At 36.0% G+C, this 18,132-nt stretch overlaps 1 protein-coding gene across 2 annotated transcripts in view; it reads left to right on the forward strand.

Annotated features, from left to right (window-relative positions):
* Positions 1-18,132, forward strand: part of SLC10A1 (solute carrier family 10 member 1) — a 275,799-nt gene that overhangs the window by 203,272 nt on the left and 54,395 nt on the right. The window contains exon 6 of one of the 2 annotated variants that reach the window (XM_044078443.1): positions 16,215-16,342. The exons of the other annotated variant lie outside the window; for it this stretch is intronic. Within the exon in view, the coding sequence (XP_043934378.1) occupies positions 16,215-16,306 (92 nt within the window). The 3' untranslated portion in view covers positions 16,307-16,342. Of the gene's footprint in view, positions 1-16,214; positions 16,343-18,132 lie in introns of those variants that run through there. 2 annotated transcript variants of the gene reach the window in all.

Here is an 18,132-nt window from a genome sequence, read left to right on the forward strand (position 1 = left end):
AATTAAATAAAGTTACTTCTTGTTCCATAGCCAAACTATTACTAACATGCAAATATAACTGGCAGGAGCTAACCAGCCCATAAATTAAATAAAAAATCAGCTCCACCATTTTAATCCACTAAGGATAAACCCAGGGAGAGACCAATCATATGAGATATCATGAAACCAGATATGCAGTCAGGTTCTTGAGGATACTAAAAGTCAACCCATACCCTCTGGAATCTAATACATCTAATAATAAATTTCTGGCTAGTTATGTTTCTAAAATACCCTACCATGTGTCTATATGAACTTCATAATTGCAATATTTCAGGCATTTCTAATGAGGGCATTAACTCTAAATCCCATATGAAGTTTCTGACAGATTAATTTCCTGGTGAAAACTTTTGTTAATTATTTTTCAATTAAAACTGATAGATGCACTTGTGTTTCAACATATATTTTAATCAAATAAGTGTGTCCTACAAATTAACTGGGTTGACAAAATTTTGCAACTAACTCAGTTTTTAATCTCCAGGTGTAACTTAAACCAGTGAAAGGGGATAAATGTAGAAAGGGAAAAACATTTTTAAGATACTGAAAAAAAATTCAGTAATTGAACACTGGTACCCTCCATCCACAACAAGTATAAATTGAAAATGCTGACCATGAAACTTTTTGCTTAGATTTCCATTTAAAGAAACGAATCCAAAACTGAGAAGAAAAGAACAGTTTGGGATTAATCATTTTATATCCTACTTTTTTGCTAAAAGCAATAAGTACAACCTAGGAATACCAGGTAATGCCCTCTACAAATAAACATATGCCAAATGCTTATTTTTAAAAGCCAACTATATATTCGATGGAATAACGAGTTTGTAACACACAATAAAATACATAAATAAGTAAAGGTACATTTTAAGTTTTAAGAAATGCATACTTTCTGTGAACAAAAAATTCATAGTATACAATTTCCTAGCCTTCGCTTTCATGCTGATATAAACCTGAGTTACTTGAGTCAGGATAACATTTTGTAGAATAATGCCAGCCCAGGCCTTTTAAAGTATCTAATGAGCAAACCTGAAATTTACAGCATAACTGAACTATAAACAACAAAGTTTTATATTGCCTAGGATTCATTTTTATATCCAGCAATATTTTATTTACTGCGGATCATTATGAAAAAGTGATTTAATGGCAAAAGTCTAGGATACCGAGAGTATTGAGCCATTCACAGATACCAACTTTTTAATCAAGAAGCCCTTTATTGTAATAATATCTATCTCCACAGAGTTTTGAATCACTATGAAGTTATTGCTAACAAAAACAAGTATGGGCAAAGAATGCATCCATGACACACTTCCCACAATTTACACAAATAGTGTAGAGTATTGTAAAATGCACGTCTAATATTATAAATAAACTGTGGGGTCTCCTAATGTTTTAAAAGGAATCCCCAGGACTTAATAAAATCTGTGTAGGCACCGTATAGAGCCTACATGGATTGTTACTGTGTATGTACATGGTTCAACCTCGGCAGTGCGACATACATATTAATGATGGTGCGTTGCTGAGGAACAGCTGAGGAACACAGTTATTTGAATCAGTTTACTGAGAGGTGTAGTGCTAACCATGTCTGCAGATGAGTATGAGACTCCCTGCAATGTCCATTGTTTTATTTTTATTTTTTTCCCTTTGTTTTATTTTAATTTTATTAAAAAAAAAGGCATGTTTGTGCAGCGCAGCACAGAGTGCAGAAATGCCAAGCTGCGCTCACATATAAGATAGCAGACACTTGCCAGACATCCAAAACTAGATACTGGATGTAACAATGATATCTTCCGCTCGGAGTTAATGCTCTGTTGTAAATAGCTATAATAAAATAGATTAAAACTGTACACAGGAGCAAAGCAATGAAGGAGTGTAAAAAACTGTATCCCATACGCAGATCCACTCGCTGAAATAAGTAATCCAAAACTCTCGAATAAGGAATTGTAAATAGATTTATTTTTGCAGTGCAGGTTAGCGCTTTCGCTGTTGAGCTTCTTCAGACCTTATACAATAAATTATCTGTAAAGCAGGTTTAAATACAAAAAAAGGCGCCAAATTCAAAGCCTAAAACACACCTAACTCATTAATTATGCAAGTTGTGTTACGTAGATGTCAACTAACTATGGTTAAAATCTCTAATGGTGTAACCAATGCTGTAACTATAAAAAAGCATTAGAAATATAATTACTTAATATATAATGTTTAAAAACACAATGAAATACGAAAATTGATATATGTATGTATACATAAAAGTATGTATCATAAGAATATATGTATAAACAACATAAAAAAACACTCAATAATTTCTCTGCTGTTGATACAAACAAATAGAAAACTTCATATTTGCCAGAGAAATATAATAAAAGCATATCATTAAAATATATGCATTACTTATTATGTTTCAAACTTCTCAATTTCAGTAGTGGTTTCAAAGGAACCTTGCCATTGAGTCCTGGTGGCATGTCAGACCTAAGTTTGATAATCCATTGTGTCTCTCTAGCTTCTGTATAATTATCAATGTCACCTCTCCTATGTGTAGTAAAGATCTGTTCCAGGATCCTAAAGGCAAAGGAATGATTTATACCTTCCTCATGAATATGCTTAGCTAATGCATTTTTTAGATTTCCTTTCTTAATGTGGTATATATGTTTACGAATCCTGTCTCTAAGACAGCGATTCGTTTTGCCTATGTAGAAAGCTGAACAAATTCTACACGATGCCATATATACCACATTCTTAGTCATACAATTCCCATTCGCCTTCATCATAAAATCACCTAAGCCTAGTGGATGTGTGAATGTGGATTCTATTGAAATATAAGAGCAAAAATTGCACATATTGCAAGGTTTAGTATTGAACTGATCCATATGTTGATTGCCTCTATCTAATTTGGGGTAACATAATAAGCTCTTCAAGTTCTTCTTATTTTTGTAAACAAACTTCGGTTTCTCTCCAGTAATTCTCTTAATCTTCGGGTCCACTGATAGGACATGCCAGTGTTTAGTAAATATATCTTTAATCGGACCTATATCTTTAGTATAATATACTGGGAACAATATTTGATGGGGGGTTGTACATAAATTTTCACTAACCATGACATCATCCATACTATTGGCAGCTTGTTCTTCTTCATTGATGGAAAAATAGGGTTTAGCTTTCATAGCCCTTAAACTCGGCATATCTTCTGTAATTGACTGAAAATCACTTATATTATAACATCTTTCACTTAACATTTCTTTAAGTATATTGAAATCTCTCTCATAAGTTGCATCTGTAGGAGTGTACCTGGATAGACGTATAGCTTGTCCTCTCACTATATTCTTATACACATAACCAGGATGCATACTATATCTATGCAACAATGTATTTTTATAACATGGTTTACGGTATAGACCTGTATTGATCATACCATTGGCCATTTTCTCAACATAAATGTCCAAAAATGAAATATAGTGATTCGACCATTCAAACGTAAAATTTAAAAATTCTGTAAATGCATTGATCTCTTCAAAGAAATTCTCCAATTGTGTTGATGTACCTCTCCAAATAAAGAAGAGGTCATCCACAAAACGTCTATAGAAGGAAACATGTTCCTTAAACAATGCACTTTGAAACAAGAACCTGTCTTCCCATTCAGCCATAACGAGATTGGCGTAGCTATTGGCACATGAAGTGCCCATAGCCACGCCATCTCGCTGAAGGAAGATCTTGTCCTGAAAACAGAATATATTTGAATACAGTACCATCTTCAATAAATTAAGAATCAATTCAATATTCATATTAATAGTTGAGTCAAGTTTCCTTAAGTAGCTACCTACCATATCTATACCTTCCATGTTTGGTATCACTGTGAATAATGATTGAACGTCCATAGTGACGAATAAAACATCGTCAGAATTGAAAGATGGACCAGTATGTTGATATAAATCCAATAAAAACTGCTTGGTGTCCCTAAGAATATGACAGTTCGAGTCTACCACTGGTCTTAGGAGGTTCTCAATATAGATAGATAGGGGTTCAGTGGACTACCCCCTCCCTGCCACTATAGGTCTCATAGGTGGTTGGGTGGGGTGCTTATGCACCTTCGGAAGTCCCTGAATAACGGGTATCAATGGATATTGTACAAATAAGAAATCAAATAGGGACTGATCAATGGTATCTTCTCTATAAAGAGTTCTCAGCGTGGTTTGTATGTTCATTATAATAGAATCCACTCTCACATCAGTAATTGATTCATAAAATCTTAGATCTTGTAGCATCATGAACATGTCTTGTTCATATCGATGGCTATCAAAAATTACTATTCCACCACCCTTGTCTGCAGGGCGAATAACTATGTCCTGCCTATCACATAAACATTTCAAAGCTATTCTCTGTTTATAATTTAAGTTATATTTATTCCTATTGTTGACAGTATAATGCCCCTTCATTTTGTAGAGATCATCTTCTACTAATTTACTATACGCAGCAACTAAGGGGTGTGTCATAGGTATAAATGTACTTGGTTTCCTAAAGGTAGGTTGGGAACAAATTTCTCCCCCATCAAATGCTATCTTCAGAGATAGATTCCTAATGAACAGCTTAAAGTCCCTAAGTGTTTCTTCATATCTACTATATGTAGTAGGAATGAAGGTGAGTCCCTTTGATAGAACAAATATTTCTTCCTCACTTAATTCATGACTAGATAAATTGAAAATTAAGTTGTTGTCCTCCCTTCCCACATTTTCTTTATATTCCTGTTGGACTGCCTGTCCATAGATATCTTCCGTTTCTGGCGCCCCCTGCTGACGGAGCGCGTTCTGCCCTCTCGCACCAATGTCCTCATGGGAAAAGGATTTCTACTGTTAAAGGCTTGTTCAAAGTTCAAGCCCACTGAACTGGTAATATTGTTACTATCAGTACGATTATCCACATTTATTCTAACAGTAGGCCGATCTGTGGTTCTTCTCCTAACAACCATTTCTGGCTGTGGAGGCTCCTCTACAACAACTGTCTCTACATTATTCACACCACTCTCAGTTGTTATATTTGGAGCATTATCATCATTCACATTTAAATTTGAAATAAGTACATTGTTACTAGGTTCAGATGTCACATTAGAAACATTAGCATTCCCATTCAAATTAATAGATACACCATTATCACTAGTTGCATTAATGTCCGCATTCACAGTGGTAGTAGTTTCTCTACTATTGTTTACTGTACCCCTAGGCCAAGTAAATATATGGCCCATTTTAAAATCATTATTGTCCCTTTGTAGTTTCGCCCTCTTCTGATTAAGAAGGCGTTTCTCAAATTGTAAGACTTTGTCCAACAGTACATTACATGCTTGATCAACAACCAAGACAGGATACTTGGCATAAATATCTAAACGTTGTCTCTGTATCTCCTGTCTTAGCGTGTCCTCAATAGGACTAAAAAACTTGTTAAGCAACCTCATGTAGTTGAGGCTTACCTCAATGTTCAATTTCTGCCACTCGTATAGGAGTTCTGGGTACACAGTGCCTGTTGTAGGCATTTTAAACACTCGCAACCCCCTCGGGATAAGTCCACGCTGTATGCATACTTCAAAGTGCTGCCTTTGGGTTTGCATTCGCTTTAATTTAATTAGATCTTGTTCCATTCTTTCAGTCGCTAAGCGTAATTCTTCCCGGTTGTAAGTCGAGCCACTGTCCACATCATGTGAGCCATCAAGCTCACCAAAAGCTGTTAAAGGATTGACATCCATTCGCAAACAGTCTGCTAGACGATCCATGGCAGGACGTGACATCACTGGAGTTTCCTGGTTGTTCCTCACGATATACGGCAATTCAATTGGTTGTTGCACCCCTTCCATCATGCCCCCAGACGGAAAAAAAGAGCAAGTCAATAAGTTATAACAATGATATCTTCCGCTCGGGGTTAATGCTCCGTTATAAATAGCTATAATAAAATAGATTAAAACAGTACACAGGAGCAAAGCAATGAAGGAGTGTAAAAAACTGTATCCCATACGCAGATCCACTCGCTGAAATAAGTAATCCAAAACTCTCGAATAAGGAATTGTAAATAGATTTATTTTTGCAGTGCAGGTTAGCGCTTTCGCTGTTGAGCTTCTTCAGACCTTATACAATAAATTATCTGTAAAGCAGGTTTAAATACAAAAAAAGGCGCCAAATTCAAAGCCTAAAACACACCTAACTCATTAATTATACAAGTTGTGTTACGTAGATGTCAACTAACTATGGTTAAAATCTCTAAAAAATGCATTAGCTAAGCATGTTCATGAGGAAGGTATAAATCATTCCTTTGCCTTTAGGATCCTGGAACAGATCTTTACTACACATAGGAGAGGTGACATTGATAATTATACAGAAGCTAGAGAGACACAATGGATTATCAAACTTAGGTCTGACATGCCACCAGGACTCAATGGCAAGGTTCCTTTGAAACCACTACTGAAATTGAGAAGTTTGAAACATAATAAGTAATGCATATATTTTAATGATATGTTGTTATTATATTTCTCTGGCAAATATGAAGTTTTCTATTTGTTTGTATCAACAGCAGAGAAATTATTGAGTGTTTTTTTATGTTGTTTATACATATATTCTTATGATACATACTTTTATGTATACATACATATATCAATTTTCGTATTTCATTGTGTTTTTAAACATTATATATTAAGTAATTATATTTCTAATGCTTTTTTATAGTTACAGCATTGGTTTCACCATTAGAGATTTTAACCATAGTTAGTTGACATCTACGTAACACAACTTGCATAATTAATGAGTTAGGTGTGTTTTAGGCTTTGAATTTGGCGCCTTTTTTTGTATTTAAACCTGCTTTACAGATAATTTATTGTATAAGGTCTGAAGAAGCTCAACAGCGAAAGCGCTAACCTGCACTGCAAAAATAAATCTATTTACAATTCCTTATTCGAGAGTTTTGGATTACTTATTTCAGCGAGTGGATCTGCGTATGGGATACAGTTTTTTACACTCCTTCATTGCTTTGCTCCTGTGTACTGTTTTAATCTATTTTATTATAGCTATTTACAACGGAGCATTAACCCTGAGCGGAAGATATCATTGTTATAACTTATTGACTTGCTCTTTTTTTCCGTCTGGGGGCATGATGGAAGGGGTGCAACAACCAATTGAATTGCCGTATATCGTGAGGAACAACCAGGAAACTCCAGTGATGTCACGTCCTGCCATGGATCGTCTAGCAGACTGTTTGCGAATGGATGTCAATCCTTTAACAGCTTTTGGTGAGCTTGATGGCTCACATGATGTGGACAGTGGCTCGACTTACAACCGGGAAGAATTACGCTTAGCGACTGAAAGAATGGAACAAGATCTAATTAAATTAAAGTGAATGCAAACCCAAAGGAAGCACTTTGAAGTATGCATACAGCGTGGACTTATCCCGAGGGGGTTGCGAGTGCTTAAAATGCCTACAACAGGCACCGTGTACCCAGAACTCCTATATGAGTGGCAGAAATTGAACATTGAGGTAAGCCTCAACTACATGAGGTTGCTTAACAAGTTTTTTAGTCCTATTGAGGACACGCTAAGACAGGAGATACAGAGACAACGTTTAGATATTTATGCCAAGTATCCTGTCTTGGTTGTTGATCAAGCATGTAATGTACTGTTGGACAATGTCTTACAATTTGAGAAACGCCTTCTTAATCAGAAGAGGGCGAAACTACAAAGGGACAATAATGATTTTAAATGGGCCATATATTTACTTGGCCTAGGGGTACAGTAAACAATAGTAGAGAAACTACTACCACTGTGAATGCGGACATTAATGCAACTAGTGATAATGGTGTATCTATTAATTTGAATGGGAATGCTAATGTTTCCAATGTGACATCTGAACCTAGTAACAATGTACTTATTTCAAATTTAAATGTGAATGATGATAATGCTCCAAATATAACAACTGAGAGTGGTGTGAATAATGTAGAGACAGTTGTTGTAGAGGAGCCTCCACAGCCAGAAATGGTTGTTAGGAGAAGAACCACAGATCGGCCTACTGTTAGAATAAATGTGGATAATCGTACTGATAGTAACAATATTACCAGTTCAGTGGGCTTGAACTTTGAACAAGCCTTTAACAGTAGAAATCCTTTTCCCATCAGGACATTGGTGCGAGAGGGCAGAACGCGCTCCGTCAGCAGGGGGCGCCAGAAACGGAAGATATCTATGGACAGGCAGTCCAACAGGAATATAAAGAAAATGTGGGAGGGAGGACAACAACTTAATTTTTAATTTATCTAGTCATGAATTAAGTGAGGAAGAAATATTTGTTCTATCAAAGGGACTCACCTTCATTCCTACTACATATAGTAGATATGAAGAAACACTTAGGGACTTTAAGCTGTTCATTAGGAATCTATCTCTGAAGATAGCATTTGATGGGGGAGAAGTTTGTTCCCAACCTACCTTTAGGAAACCAAGTACATTTATACCTATGACACACCCCTTAGTTGCTGCGTATAGTAAATTAGTAGAAGATGATCTCTACAAAATGAAGGGGCATTATACTGTCAACAATAGGAATAAATATAACTTAAATTATAAACAGAGAATAGCTTTGAAATGTTTATGTGACAGGCAGGACATAGTTATTCGCCCTGCAGACAAGGGTGGTGGAATAGTAATTTTTGATAGCCATCGATATGAACAAGACATGTTCATGATGTTACAAGATCTAAGATTTTATGAATCAATTACTGATGTGAGAGTGGATTCTATTATAATGAACATACAAACCACGCTGAGAACTCTTTATAGAGAAGATACCATTGATCAGTCCCTATTTGATTTCTTATTTGTACAATATCCATTGATACCCGTTATTCAGGGACTTCCGAAGGTGCATAAGCACCCCACCCAACCACCTATGAGACCTATAGTGGCAGGGAGGGGGTGGTCCACTGAACCCCTGTCTATCTATATTGAGAACCTCCTAAGACCAGTGGTAGACTCGAACTGTCATATTCTTAGGGACACCAAGCAGTTTTTATTGGATTTATATCAACATACTGGTCCATCTTTCAATTCTGACGATGTTTTATTCGTCACTATGGACGTTCAATCATTATTCACAGTGATACCAAACATGGAAGGTATAGATATGGTAGGTAGCTACTTAAGGAAACTTGACTCAACTATTAATATGAATATTGAATTGATTCTTAATTTATTGAAGATGGTACTGTATTCAAATATATTCTGTTTTCAGGACAAGATCTTCCTTCAGCGAGATGGGCGTGGCTATGGGCACTTCATGTGCCAATAGCTACGCCAATCTCGTTATGGCTGAATGGGAAGACAGGTTCTTGTTTCAAAGTGCATTGTTTAAGGAACATGTTTCCTTCTATAGACGTTTTGTGGATGACCTCTTCTTTATTTGGAGAGGTACATCAACACAATTGGAGAATTTCTTTGAAGAGATCAATGCATTTACAGAATTTTTAAATTTTACGTTTGAATGGTCGAATCACTATATTTCATTTTTGGACATTTATGTTGAGAAAATGGCCAATGGTATGATCAATACAGGTCTATACCGTAAACCATGTTATAAAAATACATTGTTGCATATATATAGTATGCATCCTGGTTATGTGTATAAGAATATAGTGAGAGGACAAGCTATACGTCTATCCAGGTACACTCCTATAGATGCAACTTATGAGAGAGATTTCAATATACTTAAAGAAATGTTAAGTGAAAGATGTTATAATATAAGTGATTTTCAATCAATTACAGAAGATATGCCGAGTTTAAGGGCTATGAAAGCTAAACCCTATTTTTCCATCAATGAAGAACAACAAGCTGCCAATAGTATGGATGATGTCATGGTTAGTGAAAATTTATGTTCAACCCCTCATCAAATATTGTTCCCAGTATATTATACTAAAGATATAGGTCCGATTAAAGATATATTTACTAAACACTGGCATGTCCTGTCAGTGGACCCAAAGATTAAGAGAATTACTGGAGAGAAACCAAAGTTTGTTTACAAAAATAAGAAGAACTTGAAGAGCTTATTATGTTACCCCAAATTCGATAGAGGCAATCAACATATGGATCAGTTCAATACTAAACCTTGTAATATGTGCAATTTTTGCTCTTATATTTCAATAGAATCCACATTCACACATCCACTAGGCTTAGGTGATTTTATGATGAAGGCGAATGGGAATTGTATGACTAAGAATGTGGTATATATGGCATCGTGTAGAATTTGTTCAGCATTCTACATAGGCAAAACGAATCGCTGTCTTAGAGACAGGATTCGTGAACATATATACCACATTAGGAAAGGAAACTTAAGAAATGCATTAGCAAAGCATGTTCATGAGGAAGGTATAAATCATTCCTTTGCCTTTAGGATCCTGGAACAGATCTTTACTACACATAGGAGAGGTGACATTGATAATTATACAGAAGCTAGAGAGACACAATGGATTATCAAACTTAGGTCTGACATGCCACCAGGACTCAATGGCAAGGTTCCTTTGAAACCACTACTGAAATTGAGAAGTTTGAAACATAATAAGTAATGCATATATTTTAATGATATGTTTTTATTATATTTCTCTGGCAAATATGAAGTTTTCTATTTGTTTGTATCAACAGCAGAGAAATTATTGAGTGTTTTTTTATGTTGTTTATACATATATTCTTATGATACATACTTTTATGTATACATACATATATCAATTTTCGTATTTCATTGTGTTTTTAAACATTATATATTAAGTAATTATATTTCTAATGCTTTTTTATAGTTACAGCATTGGTTTCACCATTAGAGATTTTAACCATAGTTAGTTGACGTCTACGTAACACAACTTGCATAATTAATGAGTTAGGTGTGTTTTAGGCTTTGAATTTGGCGCCTTTTTTTGTATTTAAACCTGCTTTACAGATAATTTATTGTATAAGGTCTGAAGAAGCTCAACAGCGAAAGCGTTAACCTGCACTGCAAAAATAAATCTATTTACAACTCCTTATTCGAGAGTTTTGGATTACTTATTTCAGCGAGTGGATCTGCGTATGGGATACAGTTTTTTACACTCCTTCATTGCTTTGCTCCTGTGTACTGTTTTAATCTATTTTATTATAGCTATTTACAATGGAGCATTAACCCTGAGCGGAAGATATCATTGTTATAACTTATTGACTTGCTCTTTTTTTCCGTCTGGGGGCATGATGGAAGGGGTGCAACAACCAATTGAATTGCCGTATATCGTGAGGAACAACCAGGAAACTCCAGTGATGTCACGTCCTGCCATGGATCGTCTAGCAGACTGTTTGCGAATGGATGTCAATCCTTTAACAGCTTTTGGTGAGCTTGATGGCTCACATGATGTGGACAGTGGCTCGACTTACAACCGGGAAGAATTACGCTTAGCGACTGAAAGAATGGAACAAGATCTAATTAAATTAAAGCGAATGCAAACCCAAAGGAAGCACTTTGAAGTATGCATACAGCGTGGACTTATCCCGAGGGGGTTGCGAGTGCTTAAAATGCCTACAACAGGCACCGTGTACCCAGAACTCCTATACGAGTGGCAGAAATTGAACATTGAGGTAAGCCTCAACTACATGAGGTTGCTTAACAAGTTTTTTAGTCCTATTGAGGACACGCTAAGACAGGAGATACAGAGACAACGTTTAGATATTTATGCCAAGTATCCTGTCTTGGTTGTTGATCAAGCATGTAATGTACTGTTGGACAATGTCTTACAATTTGAGAAACGCCTTCTTAATCAGAAGAGGGCGAAACTACAAAGGGACAATAATGATTTTAAAATGGGCCATATATTTACTTGGCCTAGGGGTACAGTAAACAATAGTAGAGAAACTACTACCACTGTGAATGCGGACATTAATGCAACTAGTGATAATGGTGTATCTATTAATTTGAATGGGAATGCTAATGTTTCTAATGTGACATCTGAACCTAGTAACAATGTACTTATTTCAAATTTAAATGTGAATGATGATAATGCTCCAAATATAACAACTGAGAGTGGTGTGAATAATGTAGAGACAGTTGTTGTAGAGGAGCCTCCACAGCCAGAAATGGTTGTTAGGAGAAGAACCACAGATCGGCCTACTGTTAGAATAAATGTGGATAATCGTACTGATAGTAACAATATTACCAGTTCAGTGGGCTTGAACTTTGAACAAGCCTTTAACAGTAGAAATCCTTTTCCCATCAGGACATTGGTGCGAGAGGGCAGAACGCGCTCCGTCAGCAGGGGGCGCCAGAAACGGAAGATATCTATGGACAGGCAGTCCAACAGGAATATAAAGAAAATGTGGGAAGGGAGGACAACAACTTAATTTTCAATTTATCTAGTCATGAATTAAGTGAGGAAGAAATATTTGTTCTATCAAAGGGACTCACCTTCATTCCTACTACATATAGTAGATATGAAGAAACACTTAGGGACTTTAAGCTGTTCATTAGGAATCTATCTCTGAAGATAGCATTTGATGGGGGAGAAGTTTGTTCCCAACCTACCTTTAGGAAACCAAGTACATTTATACCTATGACACACCCCTTAGTTGCTGCGTATAGTAAATTAGTAGAAGATGATCTCTACAAAATGAAGGGGCATTATACTGTCAACAATAGGAATAAATATAACTTAAATTATAAACAGAGAATAGCTTTGAAATGTTTATGTGACAGGCAGGACATAGTTATTCGCCCTGCAGACAAGGGTGGTGGAATAGTAATTTTTGATAGCCATCGATATGAACAAGACATGTTCATGATGCTACAAGATCTAAGATTTTATGAATCAATTACTGATGTGAGAGTGGATTCTATTATAATGAACATACAAACCACGCTGAGAACTCTTTATAGAGAAGATACCATTGATCAGTCCCTATTTGATTTCTTATTTGTACAATATCCATTGATACCCGTTATTCAGGGACTTCCGAAGGTGCATAAGCACCCCACCCAACCACCTATGAGACCTATAGTGGCAGGGAGGGGGTGGTCCACTGAACCCCTGTCTATCTATATTGAGAACCTCCTAAGACCAGTGGTAGACTCGAACTGTCATATTCTTAGGGACACCAAGCAGTTTTTATTGGATTTATATCAACATACTGGTCCATCTTTCAATTCTGACGATGTTTTATTCATCACTATGGACGTTCAATCATTATTCACAGTGATACCAAACATGGAAGGTATAGATATGGTAGGTAGCTACTTAAGGAAACTTGACTCAACTATTAAAATGAATATTGAATTGATTCTTAATTTATTGAAGATGGTACTGTATTCAAATATATTCTGTTTTCAGGACAAGATCTTCCTTCAGCGAGATGGCGTGGCTATGGGCACTTCATGTGCCAATAGCTACCAATCTCGTTATGGCTGAATGGGAAGATAGGTTCTTGTTTCAAAGTGCATTGTTTAAGGAACATGTTTCCTTCTATAGACGTTTTGTGGATGACCTCTTCTTTATTTGGAGAGGTACATCAACACAATTGGAGAATTTCTTTGAAGAGATCAATGCATTTACAGAATTTTTAAATTTCACGTTTGAATGGTCGAATCACTATATTTCATTTTTGGACATTTATGTTGAGAAAATGGCCAATGGTATGATCAATACAGGTCTATACCGTAAACCGTGTTATAAAAATACATTGTTGCATAGATATAGTATGCATCCTGGTTATGTGTATAAGAATATAGTGAGAGGACAAGCTATACGTCTATCCAGGTATACTCCTATAGATGCAACTTATGAGAGAGATTTCAATATACTTAAAGAAATGTTAAGTGAAAGATGTTATAATATAAGTGATTTTCAATCAATTACAGAAGATATGCCGAGTTTAAGGGCTATGAAAGCTAAACCCTATTTTTCCATAAATGAAGAACAACAAGCTGCCAATAGTATGGATGATGTCATGGTTAGTGAAAATTTATGTACAACCCCTCATCAAATATTGTTCCCAGTATATTATACTAAAGATATAGGTCCGATTAAAAATATATTTACTAAACACTGGCATGTCCTGTCAGTGGACCCAAAGATTAAGATAATTACTGGAGAGAAACCGAAGTTTGTTTACAAAAATAAGAAGAACTTGAAGAGCTTATTATGTTACCCCAAATTCGATAGAGGCAATCAACATATGGATCAGTTCAATACTAAACCTTGTAATATGTGCAATTTTTGCTCTTATATTTCAATAGAATCCACATTCACACATCCACTAGGCTTAGGTGATTTTATGATGAAGGCGAATGGGAATTGTATGACTAAGAATGTGGTATATATGGCATCGTGTAGAATTTGTTCAGCTTTCTACATAGGCAAAACGAATCGCTGTCTTAGCGACAGGATTCGTGAACATATATACCACATTAGGAAAGGAAATCTAAAAAATGCATTAGCTAAGCATGTTCATGAGGAAGGTATAAATCATTCCTTTGCCTTTAGGATCCTGGAACAGATCTTTACTACACATAGGAGAGGTGACATTGATAATTATACAGAAGCTAGAGAGACACAATGGATTATCAAACTTAGGTCTGACATGCCACCAGGACTCAATGGCAAGGTTCCTTTGAAACCACTACTGAAATTGAGAAGTTTGAAACATAATAAGTAATGCATATATTTTAATGATATGTTTTTATTATATTTCTCTGGCAAATATGAAGTTTTCTATTTGTTTGTATCAACAGCAGAGAAATTATTGAGTGTTTTTTTATGTTGTTTATACATATATTCTTATGATACATACTTTTATGTATACATACATATATCAATTTTCGTATTTCATTGTGTTTTTAAACATTATATATTAAGTAATTATATTTCTAATGCTTTTTTATAGTTACAGCATTGGTTTCACCATTAGAGATTTTAACCATAGCTAGTTGACATCTACGTAACACAACTTGCATAATTAATGAGTTAGGTGTGTTTTAGGCTTTGAATTTGGCGTCTTTTTTTGTATTTAAACCTGCTTTACAGATAATTTATTGTATAAGGTCTGAAGAAGCTCAACAGCGAAAGCGCTAACCTGCACTGCAAAAATAAATCTATTTACAATTCCTTATTCGAGAGTTTTGGATTACTTATTTCAGCGAGTGGATCTGCGTATGGGATACAGTTTTTTACACTCCTTCATTGCTTTGCTCCTGTGTACTGTTTTAATCTAGATACTGGATGTAATTAATTATTTATTTAAAGCTGTGTCTAAACGTGTTTGTGCAGTGCTGCGTGGTGTTCAGCACTGCTTATAGGTAGCTCAGTAGTATATGTGAAGGTATACAAGATTTCTTAATATCCTTATAGCTAAATGGGTAGAGTTACAGCTATATGTGCAGTAGTATCAGGGTTGAAATACATGAAAGGGAAAATATGTATTTAATTTTGATATACATATTATGGATTTGTTACAAAACAGGTGGCCTCACTGTGCTCTCCCAAGCTCTGCTCAGCTATGCTGAGATCTGCTAAGCACTGCATAAACATGGTAATGGCTGCCAATGTTTGTGCCCTGCTCGGCTCTGCTTGGCTGGTTTGCATGCTGCTAAGCTTCGCTAAGACTATGAATCTGTGAGTTTTCACACTTCTCAGCTCATCTGCGCAGGTTTGCACAGTGCTAAATGAGACTGTGCTTTTTTGAATGTTGCCCAATGATGTTTAAGGCCAGGAAAACTATCTATATTAAGCCCAATAGGCAGGAATACAGCAGAAACTATTGGAGTTCCTTCTCTGATGGTTACTATGGCTGGTGTTAAAGAAGGTGCATGCTTTTTGGTGCAGCATAGAGGCATTCTGGAGTCCAGGGTCATGGTTGGACTCCTAGTTAAAAACCATGATGACCGGCTGCTGCAGGGAGGTTTCCAAGGCTCGGAGTGTAAGGCAGGGGCCTGGCACCAGCTGACCAGAGAATTCACCAGTGTTACTGGTATCCCCCACACAGGTGAGCAGTGTCATCACCACCATGATGACCTGAAATGACAAAAGAGGGGAATCTTGGACACCTGGGTCCAAGAAGCTTGAGCAGGGAATGCCCCACAAGTATGTAAGTAGTTTTATCTCTGTTTTAACAATATGTAATCTGAATGTCTGCGAAGCTGGTATGCATAATGGTGTGCTTCTCTCCTAACAGCTGCAACTGAGAGTGCTTGCCATGTTGAGTCACATTCAAGCACTTGGTCAAGTTACGCCATGAGTGTGGAGAGTGAAGATGTATTATGCTAACTATAGTGAAATAAGCAACAACGACTAAAGTATTAACTGCATTAAAGTGTATATACAATATAGTTTGTAGTGTCATACATGTCTAATTACAGCTGTATTGCAAGCAATGAATAATGCCAACTGTAATGCAATAAAACATGAAACAATACCAGTAACTGCACTGAAGTATATACAATAAAGTCTGTATTGCAATAAATCTGGAATTAGAGCTGTATTGCAAGAAATGAATAATGCTGACTGGAGTGCAATAAAAATCTGAAACAATATCAGTAACTGCATTAAAGTATATATAGTAAAGTTTGCAGTGCAATAAATGTGGAATTAGAGCTGTATTGTAATAAATGAATAATGCCAACTGTGGTGCAATAAAACATGAAACAATACAAATAACACCAAGAAAGTAGAGCTGTATGCATACAGGCTGTAAGGTAAGGTGCTGCACTCAGGTATAACACTGTCATAGCTGTAGAATGCAAATCCAATGGATACAAATTGTATTGTTTAACTCATATAGTACTGTCCAAGGTTGTCTGTAGGCCAGTATTGTTCATATAATGCTCTGTCATCCACAGACATCAGGTAGTAAAGGTATATGGGTGAGGTAGCCCAATCCATGAGCTGATATTGTTTGTTGACTTCACAGATATTTCAAACCACTAACTATAACGTGTGTACATTAGCATTGTTTATACTGATACATAGCTTACCTACTAACTGCATTGTGCTTGTATTTCATATAACATTGTAGTAGTACTACCAGGTCATATTTGGTTCCAGGTGAGATCTAGGCAAATATCTTTCAGTCAGTAATCAGCAGTGACTCAGTAGCTCTTTATGTAGTACATTTTGCCACACATAGACCAGGGTTCGAATCTACTACTATGTAGAACTAAATATTACAGCAGCAGTCACATAATGCTTACATATTCTCTCTCCACAGGAACTACAGGTAAATGGGTGAGGTAGCCCATATTATGAGTAGATAATTGTATGTATTGATGTCACAGACTGTTAAAACATTAGCAAGAATGTGTTCATCAGCAATGTTCAGTCAGAAATTAAATGTGTAATCCCAGTATGGCTGTATGCCTGGAGTATCTGTTACAAGTTGCTGCAGATACATCCTATGCAGATACGCCCTGCAGTCACTGCTATTGTGTTCTGTTCCCATGCCTACCAACCAAGGCATGACAGCTGTTCAGTGTCTCTCAAGTCTCACTATTTCACATCATGTACTTAATAGTGTGTAATCTGTCTGTCACAGGATTACCATGGAAATGATTATCTAGATTGCAAAGTATCACCAAATCAGCCCACAGTGCACCTTGGTAGTTATATAGGTCCACCTGATGTGCAAGTGTTCTGTGTAGTTGTGTACCCACAGCTGTTACTGCTTGGCCCATAGTGTCCAATGCAAATAGCTTGATATTTTTGTATGTGCATGCTACATCAGCTATAGGAGACTTGTAGTCACTGTACACAAACAAAATACAGACCCGCAGAGTAGATAGTAGTAGTGTTGTCAAAGAAATAACCAAAAATGTTACTAATGGACTGTTTTTCTCTCTCCCCACCTCTAATCTTCATTTATTTCTTATTGTTATTCATTGATTATGGTTTACTATTAACATATGTTGTTACAATAACTGTATTTTGGCACATGTTTTATTATTGTTTTGTTTTATAATGGTTGCATATTAACATATCTTATTACATTACCAATTTTGTTGGTGTGATGCTGTAACTGTTACTGGCATGTTGTTAACATACTGACTGTTCTGTTATTTATTGTTGTGTTTCACATAATATGCATTGATATGTAATTG

The sequence above is a fragment of the Protopterus annectens genome, chromosome 1.part1 (assembly GCF_019279795.1).
Source record: "Protopterus annectens isolate FY-2018-M chromosome 1.part1, PAN1.0, whole genome shotgun sequence".
Lineage (NCBI taxonomy): Eukaryota > Metazoa > Chordata > Ceratodontiformes > Protopteridae > Protopterus > Protopterus annectens.